This window comes from Lathamus discolor, chromosome 1 (genome assembly GCF_037157495.1).
Source record: "Lathamus discolor isolate bLatDis1 chromosome 1, bLatDis1.hap1, whole genome shotgun sequence".
NCBI classification, from domain to species: domain Eukaryota; kingdom Metazoa; phylum Chordata; class Aves; order Psittaciformes; family Psittacidae; genus Lathamus; species Lathamus discolor.
Genome location: NC_088884.1, coordinates 71,767,639 through 71,792,580, shown reverse-complemented (window position 1 = coordinate 71,792,580; position 24,942 = coordinate 71,767,639). Strand labels below are relative to the sequence as shown.

Genomic DNA, 24,942 nt, shown 5'->3' with positions numbered 1-24,942 from the left:
TCAATCCCTAGCATGTTCCTCTTGGGCTTGTCCCCAACAGGCCCAGTTAAATCCCCTCCCCCCTTCATAACTAGTTTAAAGCCCTGTCAATAAGCCCTGCTAACTCCTGCCCCAAAACCCTTTTTTTCCTCTGGGACTGGTGTATCCCGCCTGTCACCAGCAAACCAGGTGTCCCATACAGCAGCCCGTGACTGAAAAACCCAAACCCCTGCCTTTGGCACCAGTCACGTAGCCATACATTAACCTGCAGAGTCTTCTTATATATCCCTTCACCCTCGCTTGCAACAGGTATGGAGGCAAACACCACTTGCGCTCCAGACCCTTTAACCAGCCGTCCCAGGGCCCTGTAGTCTCTCTTCATTGCCCTTACGTTCCTCGTAATAATTTCATCACTGCCAACCTGAAAAACCAGCAGTGGGTAGTAGTCAGACGGCTGCACCAGTTCAGAGAGCTTCTTTTTAACATCTCTAATCCGAGCCCCAGGCAGGCAGCAGACCTCCCTGTGGGGTGGATCCGGTCGACAAATGGGCCCTTCTGTTCCCCTCAGAAGGGAGTCACCCACCACAATTACTCTTCTTTTCTTCTTGGTTGGGGAAGTTCTGAGGTATGTGGGTGAGTGACTAGCCCTGGGTGACTCACTAGATAGATTTGCCTCACCATCTCCATTCACCTGGCCCTGAATTTCCAAGACCTCGTACCTGTTATTCAAGGGCAACTGGGAGGGAGGAAGGGATTGTGAGGGTTTTCGCTTACCTCTCCGAGGAGGAACCTCCCTCCATCCATCCTTGTCCATTAAGCTCTCTCCTTCTGTCTGATGGTAGGAGGGAAGGGGATCCATATCTTGTTGAACCACTTCCCTCTGCCCTTGCCTTAGGGTGTGGTTCCACCAATCTATTTCACTTTCACACTCTCTAATGGCTCTCAACCTTTCTACCTCCTCCCTCAGTTCAGCCACCTGCCTGAGCAGGTCATTTATTTGCTCACAGCGAACACAAGCAGTATCACTGGCTCCCTCCAATACAAGTGCCAGGCTCAGGCATTCGCTGCAGCCAGAGACCTGCACAGCTGCATGTGTGCAGGAAGGCTCAGTCTGGATACCCACATTAGTACTCACTACAGCTTACAAAGCTCCATCTACTTGAACCTCCTCAGAAAAAGTCTGTAAGGGGGATTTATTGCTATATAGATTAAAAGGGAGATATCAGTGTTGAGAATATAAATCTCAGGACACTATATGTCCCCTGTAGATATGAAAGAGCTAACAGTTTGTCTCTTGTCTGGAAGATTTTTACCTCATACCTCTCTGGTATGAGGCTGGCCTCCATATCGTTCTGGGAGATACTGCAAAGAGGTAAATTTGAGCACCAAGCTTATATTTTGTCAAGCACATCGTGTTCTGTCATATGGTAATAAATCTCTCGGCTGTACGTGTATCATGACAACATATGGTATTTAGATTTCTCTAGCACAAGGCATTTCATACAGCAGATCTTGACAGCAAGTGAAATTTGCCCTAACATTTTCACAGTCTCAGAAATCTGAGGCTTTCTGAGATGTCCTGTATGTCTCCCTGAACACTGAGCTGAGCTCCTGCTTCTAGGCAAGGTAGTGGTAGGCTCCACAAACCTGGGAGAATCTGCAGTCTACCTCCATCACTTCAAGAGTGGAGCAAGAGAGCCAAGCTCAAACTGTGACCACCTGCTTGTTCCTGTGGTCTCCACTGTACATAAACATCTGGGGTGTTGGCAGGGTTCTTGTCCTGCCAGGTTTTGTATACCCTAGCAGTCTATTCAAGCAATCAGAAAGCCTTCAGGAGAAAGAGAACAAACCTGCCCAGCTCCTGAAAGATTTCTGAACTAGCAAAAAATCCCAATGTTCCTTAAAAAAAAAAGAAAACTATTAATGAACTGAAATACAATTTCATGACAAGCAAATTAAGAACCAACAGTCTACATTTTAAAACCTAAGATGTCACATCAAATAATAAGTAAAAAAGGCAGCTTTTAGTATTCCATCAGAATGTATCAGCCAGCTCTTTCAGCCCTCATTGTAGCAGATGCCATACAAACAGCATTCATTAGTTCCTGCCTGTAAGCACATATGATGACAGCTATCGTCTCCTCTTCCTAATGGGGAATCAAGGCTAATGCAAGACTTTTAGTGCCCAAATCAAACTACTACCTGAGCTAGAAAGGAATGTTTTACACTATTAGACCATGCTAGCTGGAGGACTTCTCCATAGAGAGTATGTTCATACACACCAGAGACAATTATGTTGCTATCTGTCCTTGGTTACCACCTTAAGAACTTGTGGGTGCCGGCAAGGCACTTGGTACAGAGCTCATTGGATTAATCAACCTAGATGATCTCAAGAAATCAGCTGCTACAAGCAGCGCAATACCATCCCCACAGGGCCAAAGTGTGGAGCAAACTCAGTACTGAAGATCATGAGTTTAGAAGGAGCTACAAAGCCTACCCTACAAAGAATATACAGGAATGAGACAACAAAGGCTGTGCGTAGCTAGTGTAAGTTTGAGAAGAAACTTTTAGTTGAGCTGGAACATCTTGCAGTACCTAGGAGGCAGATCCATTGCCTTGAACCACACAGTATTTTAAACTGTGCTGGAGATGGGATGGGAAATTGATCTGTCAGATAATCTCTTACAGTATTCTGTCCCACCAGTAGCTAAGAACCAGGACTAGAGAGCATAGCTTCAGAGAGAACAGGTTTGTGAGTTTCTGGTGTCTCATAACACCTTTTTTAGTATGAAAGTGACCCAGATAACTTGGTAATGGGGAAAACAAACTCCCTATCAGTTCACTCTTACATCCTCCACATCCTTCCTTCTTGAAAGGTGAACATTTTTACGGATGAGACTCTTATGTAAGGGAAAGGTCTACACAATGCTCAGAAGTGTCAATCTTTCTGAAACCAGATTTTTCAAAGCTGAAACTCGTCAGATTAAACAAAATACAATAACATGAGATCAGCTACGGGCCAGTAGAGACTGAAAGACAGGATTTGATTTCAACTGGAAATTAAATTAAATTGCTAACAAAATAGACTCCTGCGAACTAATCAAGGCTTTTGACAGGAGGAAATCTAGAAAAGTGTATTTTTTCCATCATTCTATTTTTGTTTATTATAAAACAACCCTACAAAAAATCTAGGACTATCCGTTAACATTTTTTCTTGCAAGAGAAAACTTTTTCTGACTGTAGTGTTGATACTTCTCTTTGCCTTGGGACCTTAGCTTAGAGATCCCATAGCAAACAACTGCATTCAGAATTACAGTCTAATAAAGAATGTGGGTGGAAGATATAAGGCTAGGAAGTGTTGGAAGTGTAACATTGGCTTTACAAACGTGGCTCTAGAGTCTCTGGGGAAATAAGATTCTGTCTGAGTTTCCTCAGCTATTTTCTATGTAAAAGCTGGGGATATTCAAGTGTGGTTTTATGCTCTCTTGAAAGTCACTTGCAGGTTAGCTGAAAACAAGCCTGCAAATATCAGGCAGCTAAATATGTCAGCATTTGCAGACACTTAGAGACACAGCTGTCTATACATTGCCTTGGCAATCGGAAAATTGGCATTGGAAGGACCAAGATTCTCTACACTGATAAAGCAGTATAGATCCTTTAAATTCAGTAACAGGCTCCATTTTTCCCTGCAGATCTGGCTTTATTACTAGGTCAGACTTGGAGCAAGTTGAAACATCCAAACTTCATAGAAATACAGATTCTTCTTGAAGGTGTGTGGGGAAAGGATGAGATCAATGGGTAAAAATTGCAGCAAATAAAATTCTCGTTGCACAACAGGATGGTTTCCACCATGAAGGTGGTCTGACATGGGCTTGGAGAGGCTGAGAAGTCTCAGTCCTTGGAGGTATTCTAAACTCGACTGGACAAAGGTCTAAGTAACCTGATTTAAGCTGGCTGTGCTTCGAGCTGGGGTTGGGCAAGATGGTCTCCAGAGGTCCCTCCCAACTTACTTCATTGTCTGATCTCTGACCTTCAAATATCCACATGGAATGAAACCTCACCCTTCCTCACTCCTTTCTTAATGAGTAAGGGAATTTAAGGCTCGACTATGCATAGCTCAAGGAGTCTGATTTGCAATTGCTTGTTTACAGTTTTAGCTTAATGCATTACAACTTATTTCCACTGTCTAGTATAACACAGTCACAAGATATTAGAGGTATGAACAAACCAGTACTGAAGACTACTGCATGTACCTGAGTTTGCTAAGTAAAAGATGTGCAGCTGCAGCAATGCCATGCTTGGGCAAATTCATTCTGGACTATAGTCTATAGCTGGCATATAGCCTATGGTACACCTTGTACTGCTGCTTCTCAGCTGCTCTGTCTTCCTGAACCAGCCAGATAAATGCTACTTCAGGGAGATCATTGCAATTGCATCTCCCATTTGCACTTAGCCCATTAGCAGTCTAAGACTACCATATCAAGACTACTTGGTCTCTTTACAAGGGTGCATACTTACCGCCTGTAGGCATAAGGAATTAAAAAGCCAAGAGGAAGTCTGGAAGTCAGTGGTGACACATATTTGTTTGGAGTACATAATGCAGGTAGATGAAAGCTGTTGGGATCAATTTATCTTGCTGCAATACTCTTTGTCATTTCTGGACAGATACCCTCTCATGGTATGCAAGAACCAGATCCAAAGATTTTGCTGCTTCTTTGACAAGAAGAGAGAATGCAGTCACATAAGCAAGAAAGTGGCTTTAGCTACATATTCGCAGAAATATATTTTTCTTTATGTCATGAAGTTGTATCATTTGTTTCTCAAAAAGAAACTCCAGAGCACTGAAAAAGGGCTTCATTATATCTGGTTAAGTTCTATTTTTCCTTTTTAGACCCTTTAAAAGATGTTCCTCTGCCTCTTCTTTTTAATTCATCCAATTACACGTATGTGGGTTTCCAATTCAATTACACATATGTGGGTTTCCCAGCCAGTTCCTTCGTGTGGCTTTTCTGAATGTTGCCTCTTGTGACGCCCTGCCACCAAGCCCATAGCAAGAAAAAACCCAATTGCAATTCTATCAGAGTTATTACAGGGTGCTGATGGCATCAGGACAAAATGTGCTTGCCTGTGTACAGAGATGTGCCCATTGTAGTCCCTCTCCTAGTTAAGGAGGTGGCTTATGGCTTTCAAAGAGCTTGCACTGCAATATTTAAGTGGGAGTATGACAGCATGGTAATCTTTATTGAAGTGGGTTTTTTGCTTTTGTTAAGAAGGACTGGCATAGCCAGTGAGACTGATCCTAATTGGATAGGTACAATGTGCTCTGGATAGAGCCTCCTGCTAGCAAAATGCAGCATTTAGGATCCAGCTGCTGGCCGTTCAGGCATTGCCAAAGATAAGAGCAGCACGACTTGAACTTGCAAAGGCATGACTTCTTCCCTTCAATCCACAGCTCTTTGATGGAGAGTTGTTTCCACCCTGGCACTGAGTTCAGTGCCTAATCACCCGACAGCACGTCTGGAATGCAGAGAGGTACAGACTTCAGGTGGAATGAGCAGGGATTCTAAAAATACCAGGCTAGGGGTGACCACGTGAGCTTCTCAGTCTGCTTGTCAGAGTAGATGCCATGTATGAAGCCATTCACTTGGAAGCTGGTGGTGGAGGATGGTGCTTGCCATCAGCTTGAGCCCCTGGTGAGTTTAACCCTTCCCATCTGCCTGCAAAATGATGATAATGTCTACAATGCTGCTGCCCTGAAATGGTGTTGTGTGTTACTCTGGCACAGCCAGCAGTCAGTGATGTATCTGGAGGAAGAAGCATGCAGGCCATGGTATGAGGGACCCCAACTGACAGGAGTGTGTGTTCAGATCTGTACATGGGCTAAATGACCTGCACCTTCATGACCTCCTTCAGATACTAATGGTTTTGGGGTAGGTATATGTGTAGTTTCTCCATTCAGCTAAATCTCAAGCTTGAAATGTACTTTCTGTGAAGGTTCAGCAGTTGTCAAACCACCTTAAAAGCAGTGGCCAGCCTAATCCAATAATGGTTCTCACTGGGGAAAACAGGTTCCCCATCACTATCCCCACACTGTTAGATCACCTGCCTTTGTTAGAAAACAGCCATCTGCCCATGGAGAAAGCTGAGTTTATTGCAGGTTGCAGGCAGCCTGTTTTCGGCTGTTCTTTGTGGTTATTTGTACCTGCAAACCTCTAGACATCAATCAGACATGCTTGTTTACATCCCTGCCTCAGAGTCTGCACTCCCTAGTTTCCCATTTCAGCATAAAACACTTGCTAATACAGCAGGTAAAGGCTTGCCCTCAATTTCAAAGAACAGTAATTAAAAGTACCAAATCCTGGGGATGTAATGAAAAATTCTCAGACAAATCTCAGGGGTGGTGCATCCCAGCAAAGAGGAAGTCAGGCAAAGACGCCAGGAGGCCTGCATGGATGAACCACAAGCTCCTGGAGAAATTCCAACACAAAAAGAAAACCTACAGAGGGTAGAAGCAGAGAGAGGATTATAGAGAAATTATCCAAACAGCCAGGGATCAGGTTAGGAAACCTAAAGTCCTGGTAAAATTAAATCTGGTCAGGGACATCAAGGGCAACAAGGAAAGCTTCTATAGGTATGTCAATGGTGAAAGGAAGACTGGAAAAACGTGATCCCTCTCTGGAAGGAAACAGGAGACCTGGTTACCTGGGATATGGAGAAGGCTGAGATATTCAGCAACATTTTTGTCTCAGTCTTCACTGTCAAGTGCTCTAGCCACAGTGCCCAAGTTGCAGAAGGCAAAGGCAGCGACTGGGAGAATGAAGAATAACCCACTGTCAGAGGAGATCAGGACCATCTAAGGAACCTGAAGGTGCACAAGTCCCTGTCACCTCCTGAGATGCATCTGCAGGTCCTGAGGGAACTGGTGGATGAAGTGGATAAGCCACTATCCATCATACCTGAGATGTCGTGGCAATCCGGTGAAGTTCCCAGTGACTGGAACAGAGGAAACATAAACCCTGTTTTTAAAAAGGGGAAAAAGAAAGACCCAGGGAACTACGGGCCAGTCAGTGTCACCTCAATGCCTGTGAAGTTCATGGAGCAAATCCTCCCAGAAATTATGCTGAGGTACATGGAAAATAAGGAGGTGGTTGGTGACAGGTAGCATGGCTTCACAATCACATCTGACAAATTTTGTGGCCTTCCATGATGGGATTACAGCATTGGTGTATGTGGGTTAGGGCAATCCCAAGCACAAATAGAGGCTGGGCAGAGAATGGATTGAGAGCAGCCCTGAGGACAAGGACTTGGGGGTGTTGACTGATGAGAATCTCAACGTGAGCCACTTCAGTGTGTCCTTGAGCCCAGAGAACAGCCATATCCTGGGCTCCATCAAGAGGAGTGTGATCAGCAGGTTGAGGGAGATTTTGCCCCTCTGCTTTGCTCTGGTGGGGCGCAGAAACTGCAGTAATGCATCCAGCTCTGGGAACCCCAACATAAGAAGGAAGTGGACCTGTTGGAGTGAGTCTAGGGGAGGTCCATGAAGATGCTCAGAGGGCTGAAGCACCTCTCCTATGGAGACAGGCTGACAGAGTTGGGCTTGTTCAGCCTGGAGAAGAGAAGGCTCCAGGGAGTCCTTATTGCACCCTTTCAGTACCTAAAGGGGCCTACAGGAAAGCTGGAGAAGACATGTAGTGACAGGACAAGGGCGAATGGCTTCAAGCTGAAATAAGATAGATTTAGATTGGCTATTAGGATGAAATTCTTCACTAAGAGGGTGGTGAAGCACTGGCACAGGTTGTCCAGAGAAGCTGTGGCTGCCACATCCCTGGCAGTGTTCAAGGCCAGGTTGGGCTGGGCTTGGAGCAGCCTGCTCTAGTGGAAGGTGTCCCTGCCTTCCACTAGAAGGGGTGGCAGGGTGTTGGAACTGGATGAGTTTTAAGGTCCCTTCCAATGCAAACCATTCTATGACTCTCTGATACTAATTTAGGAGAAGCTAAATAAGTACTCATAAGACCTTTGAAATAAGCTTATCAGGGTGTGCAGTCAGCTTTACAAATGGTCACATTACACAGATTTGACTAGCAGGAACAAATTAATCCCTGGGTCCTGTGTAATACACCCTTCGGATCCAGAGTTCCCAGGAAAGCAGAGGCTGATAGAGGAAAGTATTGAATGCTAACATTTGCTCTAAGAAAAAAACCACAAACAAATACAAAACAACCCAAAACCACAAACCCACAAAGAAATGATAGAAGCAGTATTTATTATAGTCCCTCGACTGCTGACAGCTTTGCTTTCCTCGGTGCTCACTTGTATCAGTGAGACTTCTATGTGAACAGAATCTGAAGGGTGGGAGTAAAGGATTCAGGTTTCATGCCTTTCTTTTAATATCCAGGGTGTGATTATAAGCAGTCAGTCTTCAAAGAGGGAGAAAAGCAAAGAACCAGCTTTCAACAGTGCCTCAGGTAAACGCACCAAAACAAGGTCAATGGTCTGCTGCATTTCTAAATGTATATAGGAATACAGCACTTCAGAGATGCATGGCTGCAGGGTTTATTCATGTTGATAAACAGAAGACTGGTAAGACAGCTAATGGTAGCCAAATTATATATATAGGCATTTATTTTTTCCTTCTGCTTTTCCTTTTCATTTAGAATTGCTTCCTTTTGTTCTGCAAGATAATGGGATGCTTATGACCTTTCTTGCAGTTCCTTTGGCATATTCTGGGCAGCCGATATTTATCTGGGATTGTGATTACACAGTGCTTCATAGTCTCTTGGCTGCTTTATAAATGCATTAAGCTAAGTCAGCATATTGGGGAAAAGACTATTCTGCAAGAGATAGACCATGCTGTTTCACAGGGGTACATGGATTTAACCATATTGTCCACAAGTAAACAGTACAAATTAATTTATGGAGTTAAAGAGAACATTAACAGTAAGATAAAGATGCATGCAACTGACATCAGTAAAGAGGGGACATGACTTACTTACACTGGAAGCTCTCCAGAACTGAGATCATCTCTAAATTTCCCATTGTCTTCATAATTGTCACCAGAATTTGTCAGTATGCTTTGGGATCAGAGATACTATCATAATAATAAAATAATTTTATTAATAAAAGATCCCTGGGCTTCCAGTCAGCAATGTGTAGAGGATATCTGCTATGGAAATATTTGGGTGATATTGGCTCATTACGGCATCCTCCTCTACAGTGATTAAAGAAGACATGAGCTGCAGGAAATAACACATTCCAGTTTTTCCGATGGCCTGGAACCCTCAAGTTCTGCTGGAATTAGAACTCAGCTCCTTTTATTGAAGCCTGTTCTACCTTGTACTTGAATTATTTCTCAGAGAAGAAATCTAACAAGACTGGGCATCTGTCAGTGTCTTAAGGCGATGCTGGTGTCTGTCTGGCTTCTCCAAGGTACGGACTGCTCCCTCACTGGAGTAAAGGACTGCAAGTATTGCCTATGTGCAGCGCTGGGCACACTCATTTGGATGTAAATAGTTACAGCACGCACACATGGATGTATGGAACCAGACCCAGCATGTGTAGAACACATTGCAAAAGAATTGCCCATAAGGATGTGAACTAGGCTGCGATTTTGTACATGGCAGTCTCCAGCAGGTCACGCAGGCATGCGGGCAGGTAATCCTCTCAGGCTCCAGCGCTTGGCTGTCGTGAGCTGGTCAAGTCTCAGGGATGTCATGTAGGGCAGAGAGAAGGAATTAAATGGAAAGTGGGAGCTCACAACTTGGGACGTGTTGTTGTGATGCTGACTGACAGCCACAAGAGCTTGCCCTCCTTAAGTTTTGAAGACCTAGCCAATGATGGTTGTACACAGCAAACCAGCAGCAATTAATCATTTCACAGTGCGCTGGCCCAAGCACAGTCTGTACTCAGCTCCAAAATAAAAGGCCTCTCTCAGAGTGGTCTCCTAAACCAGATTTTATAAGCACTGCTACCCAGGAATGAGGTTTTCTGAACAGGTTCTGCTGACTTTTTCATACAGAAGGCTACAGGTGAGAGCACCCAACATTCAGAACAAAGGCTTCCAAATCCAAAGGGGAGCTTAGCAAAACGAAATGTCACTGTCAGCATGTCTCCTGCATGTGAAGGCTTTTATCTTTCTTTTGCTTACGGTGCAGCCTCTAAGTTCAAAGTGCAAGAGGCATTGCTTCCTGTAAATGGTTTGTGATAAGGGCATAAATCTGTTAAGTTTAGAAGACACTGCATTTCTAAACCACTTTGCCACAGAAGGCATTTTTTGGGAGAAACAATTTTTTAGGAACACTACAGAGTTACAGAGCTTGCTGGAAATACCCTCCAAATTCACACTCACGACACAGTTGGGGTGCTCCTGCTATTTCAGACTATCTGCTCATGAAGGGCATATTGTCACAGCCTCCACCCCATCTTTCTCTTCCTATCCAAAAAAGCACCAGACATACCCCAGCTCTCCTGCCACCAAGGTCATTGCATAGCATTCTTGATTTCTTCTGCTCCCTGACAACTGTACAGATGCGTGTTCTTAGCCAGAGCCTAGTGCCCTTCCTCACAAATTATGCAGGTGTTTTATAGAAATAGAGGTGGGCTGTGAGAAAGAGGAAAAGGAATGCCCAGCCAAGGTCTTCTGGTGTCTTTCACATCAGAAAGTTCTCCTGGTGCAGAGGGCTGGTGCCATTGCCCTGGGCACTTATTAGCATCCTCAGTGCAGATGTGAGGGAGGTCCTGGGGGCACCTCCATGGCACATGCTATAGGCATTTGGCACTGCCCTTGTGCCTTGTTAGATGACCGATAATCAGACTGTAGTTACCATGCCAAGAGTGTGTCTGAAGCACCACAGAGTTGATAGGCATTGAAACAGAAGTTAATTTGCTATCAGCACAAAATGTAAGGATTAAGGACTGTTTTCAAGGGTGATACAGTCTACCCCTCCTGCAGGAACTGCTACTGACCTTGTCTGGCAAAGATGACTCATGCCACAGCCAGAGGCAGGAGAAAAAGAGCCTCCAGCTCTTCTCCCCTAATGTAAAGTACAGAAAGGAGGCTGAAGCTTACGATGCTGGAAAGGATTTTAAGCCCAGGCCTCCAGCTCTCTGCTAAGAATGACACAGTGCATGAACGGGATATGAAACATCACTGTGCACTGCAGGAAAAATGCCAGTCCACTGCTTCAGGATCTTCCCCCCTCCTTGAGCCAGTTTCTATCAAAGGCTCAGCAACTGCAGGAACCATTAACCTAGAAAATGGCAGATCATTAAACCTCTGCTTGGTTTCAAAACCCCACTGCCACCAGGGAGCAGAGGGATTTTGTTTAAAATGCCTTTAAAATATGTTTCCATTGAAAGGACCTGCGCAGATTGGCTTGTTTCTGTGCAGATAATTACATCCTCCCCAGCCTGCTTTGCTGATGAGGCTGATACCAACTACTGTGCTGGTCGATGAGGCTAAGTGCTGAGTCGGGATAGCTGCCTCCCTCCTCTATCACCCTGGGAAAGCCACCAGCCAGCTCCAGTGTGATCCCTGTGGCTGGGGACTCCCTCCTCCATGAAATATACTCTTTTTTAGCACTCATGGGCAACTCCAAATGCCAGATACCTACAGCCCTATCTCTTCTGTGAGGAACTTCATTTTGCCCTGCTGCCATCAGCTGCATGCAGCTTACAGGACAGAGGTAGGCTAAAATATCCAGTTATCTTACAAGGCTTCTGTCTGTGTCACGACAGATGCTGTCTCATGCAGGAGAAGGAGGTGACAGCAGCTCATCACAAGACTCGTGTATACCATAGCAGCAGCAGCAGCAGGAACAAGGCTTTTCTTTCAAATGTATTTCACAGAGAAAAATGTTTCCTTTGCCACCTTGCAGAGTATGGACTGAGGAAGATGTGTGAATCTCAGTGAAGCCAGCTGAACAACTGCATCTGTGGTCACATGAGCTCCATTAGGAGTCTTCCATGGCCTTAATTGGAATTGCCTTTCTTTTCTTTCAGAAAGGACTGAACAATAGCAAATTATGCAGGAAACACCTTATTGCTGCTACTGAGTTGTTTTCTGGAGTGTAGTATGATAATCTGTATGTATGGAGTGTAGTATGATAACCTTTCCTAAAACCCAAAGAACTTAAAGTACTTAAGTACTCTAAGGATAACAGGAAGAGATTCTACAGGTACATAGCAAATAAAAAACAGACTAGGGACAACATAGGCCCCCTGAGGAAGCTCTCGGGAGAACTGGCTACACAGGATTTGGAGAAGGCTGAGGTTCTGAATGACTTCTTTGCCCCGGTCTTCACTGTCAAAGGCTCTGACTGCACCACCCAAGTCTTAGAAGGTAGACGCAGGAACTGTGAGAATGAAGACCTTGGGCCCACTGTAGGAGAGGATCTGGTTCGAGTCCATCTTCAAAATCTGAACGCGCACAAGTCCGTGGGACCTGATGGAATCCATCCGCGGGTCCTGAAGGAGCTGGCGAATGAAGTTGCTAAGGCACTGGCCATTGTATTTGAAAAATCATGGCAGTCAGGTGAAGTTCCCGATGACTGGAAAAAGGGAAATATAACCCCCATTTTCAAGAAGGGGAAAATGAAAGACCCGGGGAATTACAGACCAGTCAGCCTCACCTCTGTGCCTGGCAAAATCTTGGAACACATTCTCCTGAACGACATGCTAAGGCACATGAAAAACAACAAGGTGCTTGGTGACAGCCAGCATGGCTTCACTAGGGGGAAATCCTGCCTGACCAATCTGGTGGCCTTCTATGATGGGGCTACAGAACTGATGGACAAGGGTAAAGCAGTTGATGTCATCTACCTGGACTTGTGCAAAGCGTTTGACACTGTCCCACACGACATCCTTCTCTCTAAATTGGAGAGACATCAATTTGATGGATGGACCACTCAGTGGATAAAGAACTGGCTGGATGGCCACACACAGAGTTGTGGTCGGTGGCTCAATGTTCGGCTGGAGACCAGTAACGAGTCGTGTCCCTCAGGGATCGGTGTTGGGACAGGTCTTGTTCAACATCTTTGTCCGTGACATGGACAGTGGGATTGAGTGCACCCTCAGCAAGTTTGCTGATGACACCAAGCTGTGTCATTCGGTTGATATGCTGGAGGGAAGGGATGCCATCCAGAGGGACCTTGACACGCTTGTGAGGTGGGCTGATGCCAGCCTCATGAAGTTCAACCATGCCAAGTGCAAGGTCCTACACCTGGGTCGGAGCAATCCCATGCACAGCTACAGGTTGGGCAAAGAAGAGATTCAGAGCAGAAGGAGAAGGACTTGGGGGTGTTGGTCAATGAGAAAATGAACATGAGCCAGCAGCGTGCGCTCGCAGCCCAGAAAGCCAACTGTATCCTGGGCTGCATCAAAAGGAGCGTGACCAGCAGGTCGAAGGAGGTGATCCTGCCCCTCTCCTCTGCTCTCGTGAGACCTCACCTGGAGTATTGTGTGCAGTTCTGGTGTCCTCAACATAAAAAAGACATGGAACTGCTGGAGCAAGTCCAGAGGAGGGCCACGAGGATGATCAGGGGACTGGAGCACCTCCCGTATGAAGACAGGCTGAGAAAGTTGGGGCTGTTCAGCCTGGAGAAGAGAAGGCTGCGTGGGGACCTCGTAGCAGCCTTCCAGTATCTGAAGGGGGCCTATAGGGATGCTGGGGAGGGACTCTTCATCAGGGCCTGTAGTGACAGGACAAGGTGTAATGGGTTCAAACTTAAACAGGGGAAGTTTAGATTGGATATAAGGAGGAAGTTCTTTACTGTTAAGGTGGTGAGGCACTGGAATGGGTTGCCCAGGGAGGTTGTGAGTGCTCCATACCTGGCGGTGTTCAAGGCCAGGTTGGACGAAGCCTTGGGTGGGATGGTTTAGTGTGAGGTGTCCCTGCCCATGGCAGGGGGGTTGGAACTAGATGATCTTGAGGTCCTTTCCAACCCTAACTATTCTATGATTCTATGATTCTACTTTTTGCCACAAGCTCCTAATAAACTGCAGTCTGTCTGTTAGGAACTTGTCTTGTTCAGGTACCATGCACCCTGCTTAGTTTAAAGCCTCTGTGTAACAGATTGGCAAAATATATTTGTATTGCCCTTTTCTTTGGTTAAGAGATATACTGCTGTTCACCACTGCTCACAACTAATGAAATTACCAGACCTGCCAACATAGCCAGGCTTGAAAATTATGCCTGGCCCATCCTGCATGCCAGACCTATTGCACACGGACAGTTTGCCTGTGTGCATGCTGATGACCTCATCACCTGCGCAGTGGGTCCAAGGTGTATGGAACACATGGAGCTGATTTGTCATGTTCAGTAGCCTTGTTCCCCGCGTTGTGCAATGCCCATTTGTCAGGAAATGGGCATTGCACAACCTGGGAAGAGACGCTGCTGAACATGGTAACTCTGTAGATTGCCACCCCAACTAGAAGGGCAATAAACACCCCGAGTAGTTCTATCATTAAAATTGGTAGGGTTGGCAGGCCAGATCTTGATCTTTAGCTCAAAGGGTGAGTCTCCATGTTTTCGATGGCAACACTGAAGAATCATCCCTGTGACTCAGCCATATTTGTGACGTCTGTTACTAGGTATTGCCATGTACATCACTGTAAGATAGCAGCTGTGGTTTTGGGTACTCTGGGAGAAAGTTTGGATGTAGAAACACTAACCATGAAGTGGATGGTCCACCGGAAAATCACATATCTGTTCTTCCTCTTCCTCGTGTTTTCTTTTGCCTTCCAGGTGTTGATGTCGTGTATCCTCACCCAGGAGGGAAGCTGGGCTGTCAGTAGGTCTTCTGCAGTGAGCTGCCTGCGTGTTCTTTGCCCTGGCTATGGGTGTAGCACACATGTCAGGGAGAAGCATTTTGGCTGAATATAAGTCACAGTCTAACTGACTCCCGCTGCTGGAATCTGTGGAGGACATAGCACAAAATAGCTTTGAATAAACCAGCCATTGTTCAGAGCATCTTCCAATTTGTGTGAAAAAATAGAAGCATGGATGTGGGCTAAATACTTTAGCATTCAAACCTGATAATTTTTAAAATGGCCTTAATCTTTCCGTGCTATGCATCAATGCGAAGATAAACCCATGTTGCAGAGGCATGATCCTGGTGAATTTGACCCCAAAATCCAGCCTGTTCTCTGCTTCCTTCCACCTTAAAACTTTCAATGGTCCTTGTGGAATATTTTCAAGAAGGGACTGTAGAAGTAAGGAGGCACACCCAATGTCAAGAAAGATCAGCTTCCCTGTCGGTACCCAAATCAGTGGCTGACTTTTCTAACAACTCAGAAGCGCAGTAGATGTGGAGTGCTCTGAAAATCTGTCAGCAAGATCACTATGGAATTTGCTCTATGTCACATGCTTTTAAAAATTGTTCCTTTCTTAAATTTCCCTGTAGGTACATCTACCCTACAGGAAAATGAGCCAGAATAAGCTAAAGGTCATTGTCTTCCCTGATTTAGGTCCATTTGTCCTTTCTTCTACATCTGGTCTGCCTGCCTCTCAGATTTATGCATTGGATAATTCTAAAAACAGCCTTTGCCCATGCTGTCAACATTATCCATCTGCCTTTGTGACAGGTGACACTGGTGATATCTAGCAAGGTACTGACAGCCAACTCATCTTCATGAAATCCCCTGCATGCTCTTGTTGACAGGACAAACATAAGAGAAGTGCATATTGGCCCATTTTCAGGAAGTGCAGCCATATGGTTATCTTAGATTTGAGCATGGGCACTACAAACAGTCGCCATGGGAGCTGAAGGTAACCTCAGTAGTAGCCAGTGGTGACATGTGCTAGGACTTCTGTCACTGCTTGGTGATGAAATTGGTCACAGAAGCCATAATCTTTCTTCTGCCTCATTACAAACACTATCATCTCTGTGTGTACAGGGGTACTGCAAATATCTTTCAGATTAGTTTTCTGCCCTTGTGGATGTAGTGAGTCCTTACCTTTCTTTAAGAGTAAGCGGAGCTTGAAAAGACATACACTGAAGTATAACATGCTGGGAAGCCTCATTGTTCAGGCTGGGTCTATCAGTGGCTGTTAGTATCCCAAGAGAGGATGCTAGACCAAATACTCCCACTCTTTTACCCCATCTCTTCTACACTAAAGCCTTACCATAATCCCTGGTTCCTAGTGCTTTATGTGCTGCCCTTGATAGATGCAATCAAGGCTTGTCTCTTCAGAGAGAAGATAACTGGGTGTGTGCTGTTTTAATGGAAAACCTAGAATTTGATCTAGTCTTCTGCCATGCCTGGATTTCTTTGCTGGGAAAGGCAGAGGGAGAGGCAACACATAAACATAATGGACCCATTAGGCTCCATGGTTAACATAACACTGAAGTGAATGTGACAGCACAGGTTTGGCTGCTGTTACCACCAAAGAACTTTAAAATTTTAATGCAGTAATGGACTGCAAACATCTTTTTATTGAGCAGTTACCCATACCTAGGTTCTGGGGTTTGCAGCATCTGTGGCTGTTCCCCTCTCATATCTAAATAGAAGCATGCATGAACCCCAACAGGTTATACTGGAAGAAAGTCCGTTATTTCAGTACATATTTTTCTTCTGGTGTATTGGCAAAGCATCAAACTTTTTAGACTTGTCAAGAGCTTTATTTTCTGAACAAATAACAGTTTTATTTGTAACTAGCCTTGGAGCAATGACAATTATAACATCCGGAGACAATAGTGCCCCTTTTTGCCCTCAGTGAAAGCCCACACAAGAGGAATTTTACAGAGGGCTGACAGTGACATGAAGAAAATGCAGTTACAAGAGCACTGGAAATTAGTCAATGACTCATGTCAATAAAGGATGACTGTTCAAATGTTATCTTTTCAAATTATCACCAATCTTTGGGCAAACTTCTAAACACAATTGCCTGAGAACCTTAAAAACCTGGTGTGAGGTTCACCTCTGTGTTTGAGGCATATTGTGCAAAATGAGGTTAATTTAATTCCTTTTGGATCAACTAGGTTTGAGTTTTCTGGTAAGAAAACAGGTGAGGTTTTGAAAAATATTTGTGGAAGGAGAGGGATAGACCTGGCAGTGGTCACTGGCTCATGGCTGGTGTTAAATGATTTATTTAAGAACTCAGAGAATATTAGTGTTGGCATAGGTTTTTATATCTCAATCCCCCATCCCTAAATTGAGGACTAGATGCACTCCTTTGCTAGATGTGATGCTGAGAAAATCGGTATGCTACAGAATCAGTGGTGCTTATATCCTACAGTAATGAAGAACTTAACAGTACCTGAGCAAGGTGCTCTTATGAGCAGTGATTAAAGCTTTCTGAGAATGACACTGCCATTTCCTAAATTATAGAAGACTTTTCACGTATCTTCATCCTTCATACACAACTTTCCTCCCTCTGATTTTTTTTCTGAAATGCTTACATACCCCAGTGATGAGCACAACTTTTGTGTGTGCATGGATAGAATAATTATAGACTGAAGATGAGAAAACCGGGAGGGAATGGAAGACTGTCCTCGGCAGATGGGAAAATACCAATGTCACTGTGAACTGGTGAAAAGGAGTGGGAGGATCGGTTGTTTGAGATAGAAGCAGTAAATTAGAATGCTATGAACCCTAAAGACAGTCAGAAAAGATCAAGAAGTTTTCTGGAGGATAAAATTAAAGGTAGATGATATTGAGTTTAAAGCACATATCTGAGACTTAGGAGCCCTAAAGTCTAGTCCTGTTTGCATTGCAACCTTCTCTGGTGCTTGTTGTCCTGAACAAGCAAGGAGACTGTCTGAAGTGATAACTCTTCAGGCCAGCCAGTATTTTTTAGTGCATATTCATGTGACTCCAGCAGAGAGCTATGAAAAATACCTACAAATTGGCATGGGGTAAAATTTCCTCCAATTAATGCAGTTCTTTTCTTTTCCTCTACTTCCCTTCCCTTCCCTTCCCTTCCCTTCCCTTCCCTTCCCTTCCCTTCCCTTCCCTTCCCTTCCCTTCCCTTCCCTTCCCTTCCCTTCCCTTCCCTTCCCTTCCCTTCCCTTCCCTTCCCTTTTATTTTCTTTCTTTTTTTCAGGGATGGCTATGACATTTCAGCCTGGCACAACATGAGACACTTTTTATTATCATGCACAGAAATTACTTTGACTTGTGGCTCAAAATGGTCTTTTTAGTTTAACTTTCAATTGCGCAAGAAAGGATGGGAAATTTCTTGCAAGATAGTAAGATTTCCTTTTGGAAGTGGGAGGTTATTTCAGATGGCCTGAGTTCCATTTAAGCCTTTCTGTCTAATCACTGGAGAGGAAGAACTGTTGTAGGCATAGGGCTTATGACTTTAGGATCTTACCACGGCTGTGAACAGAGAAGTCTGCCACTGAGATATGCAAGCACCTTTTTACTTTGCTGTTTTTCGCTTGCTTCTATACCTCTTTTTCACGGTGGATTGTTTTGCCTTGTAATAGGTGGGGTGAACTGGTGATATTGGCCAGGTGGTATCTGTTCAGTTTTATTCCTTCAGCTTGTTTCCTCTTTTGCAATAAAGCTGGGTGGAGTGTTGCTATGGGTGAAGTAAACAATCACCATATTGACATTCGTGTGTGAAGCAGCAGTTGTATTCCTATTAATTTACATGTCCTTAACATCATGGAGCATAATACAGGCAGAATGGCGAAACTGCTGTATCTGTTACTGCTGTTACTATTAATTTCCGAGGTGTAACATACTCATCCCAAACTCTCCTTGACTTGATAAAGAACCTCCTGCTGGTGGAACTTCACTGGTGCTGAAGTAATGAACAATTATTTCAGATGTACTTTCAAGCACATTGAAATCAAGTTCCTAGGGATTTCAGAAGAAGGATTTCTTCTGAAATAAGCCTCCTAGTCTTCTTTGTTTAAAATGAAAGATTGGGCACTAGGGAGGAGATCAGCACTTGGTGGATGCTTATTTGTGTCACTTGCAAAGGCCATGGTTACCCTTTTGAGGCCTTGTGACAAAAAGAAGAGATGGAAAGTATAGACTGAATACTAAAATGTCTTCTTGTTCACTGTTCCTTTTTTAACTTAGTAAGAATCTTTCAGTAGATGTCAGATCAACAGATGCAGTTTCAGGCCACCCAATAGTTGTGTTTGTGTGCAGTAAACTCACTAACACTGGAAAATCACACACTCCTGGGAAGCCTGCACACGCCTTATTCCACGTCCCACTGGAATTACACTCAGAAACACCTGTGAACTTCAAAGTCAGGCCCAGAGATCTTCTCATACATCATCGAGCCCTGCCCCAGCTTTCCATGAGAGGCTGCAACTGTACATCACAACATCCTTTTTGTTAAAGAATCACAGAATAATTTAGGTTAGAAGCAACCTCTAGAAGTCACCTCATCTAGCACTTCCAGGTTTTCTTGAGAAATTACTCCAGGGCAAACTTTGTGTCCCTAATTTCTGACATTCTGCATCTTCTGGTTCTCTGATACTACCCATCTACTCAGCTCTTAATTCTAGATTTAGACAAGTGTGACCTCAGTACCTAAGCTGCCTAGATTAGCAGATGAGGTGGACGATAATTTCTGGCCTTGGTATTTACCTTTTGGTAGCCATGAGTATGTGTGTGGTGCCAGTTTGCTCTCATATGGCTCATGGCTTGGTTCAGATACATACCATATGGGATATGGGAAATGTTCTTAAAATCCATAGTAAGGTATAACTCAGGTCTGACCTGTAATACTTCCTTCTTTGCTGAACAGTGCTGAACTGTTCTGGGAATGGAGCTGGATGTGTGTCCCCTCCTGGAATTTCCAATAAGTTCCCTTGCGCATTTCAGTGCCCTGACCTTGGCCAGCACTGAGGCAAATTAGATATAGCTGACTATTTACACAACTTGTTTAATGGCAGTTATATGGCATGAAGTTGAATGACTGATGAAATACAGCAATTATCCCAAGATGTACAGCATAGGGTATTGCACTTCTGAAATAAATAAACCTTATCTGCAAAAATTGGCAGTTCTGCTGGGAAAGCAAAGGGTAATGAGCCTAAGTATCAATTTGGTGTTAGTGAGAAACCAACAGTGAAAAAGATTTATTTTCATTTTTTTTTTAAACACCTTTGATGAATTGCAAAAGCAAGGTACAACAACAGTCTGGAATATCTCTACAGCTTCCCTGTTTGCTCAGCTCCAGTGACAGCGAAATGAATCTACTATTTTTATAAGTTAACATTTTACATTGCCTTAAGTGTATTAATCCAACCTTGCTTTCTAGCAGGGGAGAAAAGAGTTACTATACTGTCTTGCTACAGCTATAGTCTCTCTCTTGGCTAGGTGATGAAGTGAAGTCAATGGCAAGGCCTGGCTTTTCTGCCTGCATTGCTTTCAAGGTGAAAAACTGACTGTATTCTCAGGTGGAGCAATTTGGGATGAGACAGTACTGGCAGTGCAGTAATGCAGTCCTAGGAACCCATCATGTCCTGCATACAGATTTGTCAGACCTTGCACTTGGAGCAGCACGCTTAGCTGAGGCATATAACAAAATAGGGCTTCAACATATTGATCGCAAAACAGACTTAATATAAAAAGGTCCTGTCTCTGACACGCTTCTCTGTTCCCAGAGAAGAGTTTCATGCTGTTAAAATGCAGTTCTATGGTCCATGTTATGAACAGCACTGACTTAATTTTCAGTGGTATTACCTGTCTCACTTTGGATCCAGTGGCACAGAAACTGCCCTCTGGAAAGGACTTTCAGTTCACAAAATCTCACTCCCATGGAGCTCACGCCAGCATTTCCCCCCCTTCGCAATGTAGCACCTGAGCTCCTTTGGCACTCAAGCCCCATTATACTTGCTCCAGCGAGCATAATATGTTGTCCACCCCTACAAACTACCAAGCTCTTACTTGTTTCAGGGCCATATTTAAAACACGACCTGGGCCTGCTGTTGTTCCAGTCCAATCTGCACTGTCAGCTTTAGGGGGCCTCTAAATGCTGTAGTCCTCCAACAGTACCAGTAGTGAAACAGCCAAGCAATGCTCACCGTGGCAGCTTCTGGCAGCTTCAAAGATAGACAACCTTGTCTGTCTTTGAAGCTGTCCTTTCTTTCAGCAGCAGGCTGGACTTCCACACGACCTTAAGAGGTCCCATTCAACCTCAGTTATCCTGTGGTTCTGTGAAAATTCAGCAGCATGCTATCCTTCTTCTCCACACATAGGTTTCTGTGGAAAGCCACAGGCGCCAGCACAAAGGCAGCGGTTGTGTACTCAGCCCCGTGCTTGGGGCTCCCACAGCTGTGAGGTGTCTTGTGGGCTGGCTCTGCCCCACGGTTAGGAAACAAACTCTGTGCAGAGTGAATGAAATTACCCTGTGTCAGAGCTGAACAAGAAAGGGCAAATCTTGTGCAAAGCATGGCTGAGAGGCAGCATTAGTGGGACTGGTGACTAACATTACAGTAGTGAGATGTTCACTTCATTGTAGTTTCCCTTCCGATTTAGGTCTTGTTTTCTTTCTAGTCCAGGTCAGTATCCACTTATGGACATAAAAAGAGCTGAAGCTATGCAAATAAACAATGATCACTTGAGCTGCCAGGGTTTTGGAAAAAGTCGCTCCCTTACTGCTGGGTGATTCATCTGGTGTCCTGCAAAATGGGGTCCTGAACCATGAAAGAATGTCTGTGTGTTACAAAAACTGAAGTGGAGCCTTAACCTTTGTTAAAAGCAGTTGAGCGAGAGGTGAGTGAAACTTTTCTGTCAAAACTACAGGTCATTTTCCAGTTAAGTGGATGTGTTTGTATGCTTAAAACATCTCCATTTCATGGATGATGTAAATTAAAAAAGAAGGAATACTAAATCCTGAAAGTTCTGGCCGTTGGTCTTTGTTTAAGGAAAATAAAAGAGAGAATTTCTGGGGGGTAAAAGTTCACTGAAGGCCAAAGTAACTAAACTGAGGAAACTGAAGTTAAAAAGGCTAATGCACTGCTGGTTTACAAAGATTGAAGTCATGCTAGTTTTCTACTAGCTGGCTTTCTTTAGTTCATGAAAAAACCTGGTGTCCCTGATGATAAGGAGAAATGATTAAACACAAATGCTTTCTCTTTTCTTGTTCCAGCAATTGAGTTCTAACACTCCTTAGCTACCATTACCTTTGCAGGCCATTTCTCCTGCTTGAGGATGACTAGTCGAATTTATCAGAGAATGGTACTAATGAGAGATTCGGCTGTAATTCCAGACAACAGTCAGCTCTTGATTTAAGTGAAACTGCAACAACTTCAATATGTTTCAGCAGTTTTAGGTAACTTCCTGAATTTGAATGGCCGTCTTTCCTTATGACAGGGGATTTTTTTCTTTTAATATCAAGAATGTTGTTTTTTAAAGGGAAAGACATTGGGATTATGTTGTATTTATTTCCTATAAGCAATTCTCACTGTTATTGAAGAGAGCTACCTGCAGTAACTGTTCAAGTTGCATACCCACCTCTCCAATGACACTGGGACTTCATAATGTATAAAATCCCACCAAAGCCTGGGAACAGAGCCCAGTCTACTGCAAGGTTGAAAGCAAATTATTTTTTAAGGATCATTTCTGTATATACAATTAATGATTTGTACCCGATTCGGGAAATCCTAGATTACTGCAAAAGCTAAAGAATAAAAATTCTACATAATCATAGAATCACAGAATGGTTTGGGTTGGAAGGGACCTTAAGATCATCTAGTTACGCCTCCTTGAATCAAATGTGATAGCTCCAGGGGGTAAAAAGAAAGGAGCATTTTCATTAAGTGTTATAATTGGTACTTACCAAAGGCCAGTGGTGACACTGCTTTTAGGGCTGGTGGTCTCTCTGCGTAGCTACTTCTGTTCCTGGTTTCACTGGTTAGGGCAGTGCTGGCAGAAGGTTTCTTTAAGATCTCCTCTATGGAAAAGGACAGGCTGGGCTTCCCCTGGCCAGCACACCCCTGCGGGTCTGTCATCTTGTTGCCAAAGTGGCTATGGGGCAGAGAGTGCTCTCCTGTTCTCCTGGCTCTTGGTGAGCCCCAAGACGCATATGCCTGTCTCTCTTCACCCGTGCCCAGTCGACCTGCAGCAGCACTCGGAGATAAAACAAAGGCCACTCAGAGCGAGCACATGCGCCTGCTCCTCTCTGCTGATAGCTTGGGACCAAGACATACGCTTCTGTGTCTGGGGAAGACAGCATTACAAGTGGGGGTGTAAAGTCTTGCCCATCCTACCCACTGCCCAGCATCTCCCAGCCAGTGCAGATTACAGAGCTCCGAACCTCCTGGGAAGATGTGTGCTCCTCACAGACCCAGGTGGAAAATGCTCTGGGAAGGATTGCTTCTTGTTGGTAAATCCTGTTGGTGGGGCAGATATCCTCCTTTTCTGCTTTCAGGCTGAAATCTTTGGCAAGCCCATTGGATTTGTACTATTACAGAGTTAACCAGCAGGATGAATACTTATCCCTTGTGTGTTTACTAGTAAGAGAGAAACCTTGTGAACTTCTCTTGCATACAAGAGAGAAACCTCCCTCACTAGCAATTCCCAGGTTATCCTTCAGCTATGTCCCCCACCCACCAGCTTTACTTCAGATTCTCTTTTCTTCTACTTTGGAAACCCTTTGAACTTTCCAAACAGGTGCTTTTCAACATCACCCCATCTTATCAGTCACAAGAGAAAAAGCGATGGCCCCTGCAACATGCTTAGGAATAGGAATTAGTGCCCTCTGCCCCCCACCTATAATCCTAAAGATAAAACATTTTTTCCTTTCCCTTCTGAGCTATGAGGGAAGCCAGCTTGGTAATTATCCCACCAGTTGCTTGTGTCTCCCAGTCTGGCATCCACTGAAGGGGAGAAGATTTCCTGGATAATGAGAATGAATGCCAATGATTCCTTTCCTGAGCCTTTTCTGTCTTGTTAATTCTTATTCTGGGGAGAATGTGTGGTTAGATACTCTCCCGTTCCTTCCCTTTCCCTGCCCCCACTGGCATTTCTTGCCTTCTTCTGGGATTGCCCCTCACCTTTTAAATTGCTATGGTTGTGTCTCCCTCTCCTGCTGGTTCTTCTCTGTGTCCTCCTTATCGGGCTCTTATAATTGTATTGGCAGGCCCTGCCTTATTTGTCCAATGAACTGACAATTCTTGTGCTGATATCCCATCATATGACCTCTCCAAGGAGCGGAGACTAAAATTACTGTGTAACCAGGGGGCAATAAACCACACCTGATAAGATGAAAGGCTTTCGCCTTATTCCAGATTCAAGATACTGGTAAAGCGGTGGGGGTGGTGGGAAAAGAACAATGAAAGGGGTAAAAAATGGTGCAGCCAGTGGTGATGAAGAATATTTAATTGTCTGATTTTATTAGTCAAGCTTCTCCCCAGATAACAGGGTAGACAAGAGAGTGTCTTTCACACTGCCGAAATGCATGGGATAGAGAGTGGGAAGTGCTTTTCTTTGTTCCCTTTTCATCCCTCTGCCTGGTGGCTCAGTGGAGCTGGCTGTGTAAAGGAGGATCTCATGCCTCCCTGGTTCTGTGATGAGGTGGCAGCTGTTGTGTGGGTGCAAAAGGGCTTTGTGGCCCTCTGCGTAAGCAGAGGACACCTTGCCGTTTCAATTGGTACACATAGGGGGATGCTGTTCTAGGCAAGCCATCCTCTGCTGCTTTTCTGCCAGTGCCTGCAACTCTGGCTGGGGACACAAAGAGGGATGTCTTCCCCTAGAGTGGGTAATTTTATGGGCTGAGAAGAGGTGAGTGTGTCATCTGTATGGAGAAGGAATGGAAGGAAAGATGCTCTGAATCTACACCCTGCATGAAAACTGTTTATTTAATGACAGGGTTGCCCTTTTTCCTCATGATTTCTGATTCAAGACCCATGGGAAAGCACAAGGAAAAACCTGGTGCATTCTTTTACAAATGCCTTACTTTCCCTACTCAGCTTGCCTAAAGCACTAAAAACGGGCCACTCTTCTTGCTTTTACCAGCTTTACATAGAGCAGTGCCTTCCAACCATACTTCCCAGA

The 24,942-nt window shown here is 44.4% G+C and overlaps 1 protein-coding gene across 1 annotated transcript in view; it reads right to left on the bottom strand.

The window, feature by feature from the left end:
* The window catches only part of ISX (intestine specific homeobox), a 30,479-nt gene extending 7,581 nt beyond the window's left edge, over positions 1-22,898 (bottom strand). The window contains exons 1-2 of the mRNA XM_065665126.1: positions 22,727-22,898; positions 14,647-14,889 (exon numbers count right to left, since the gene is read on the bottom strand). Coding sequence (XP_065521198.1) covers positions 14,647-14,889; positions 22,727-22,898 — 415 coding nt within the window. The remainder of the gene's footprint in view (positions 1-14,646; positions 14,890-22,726) is intronic.
* Positions 22,899-24,942: the final 2,044 nt, after the last annotated feature.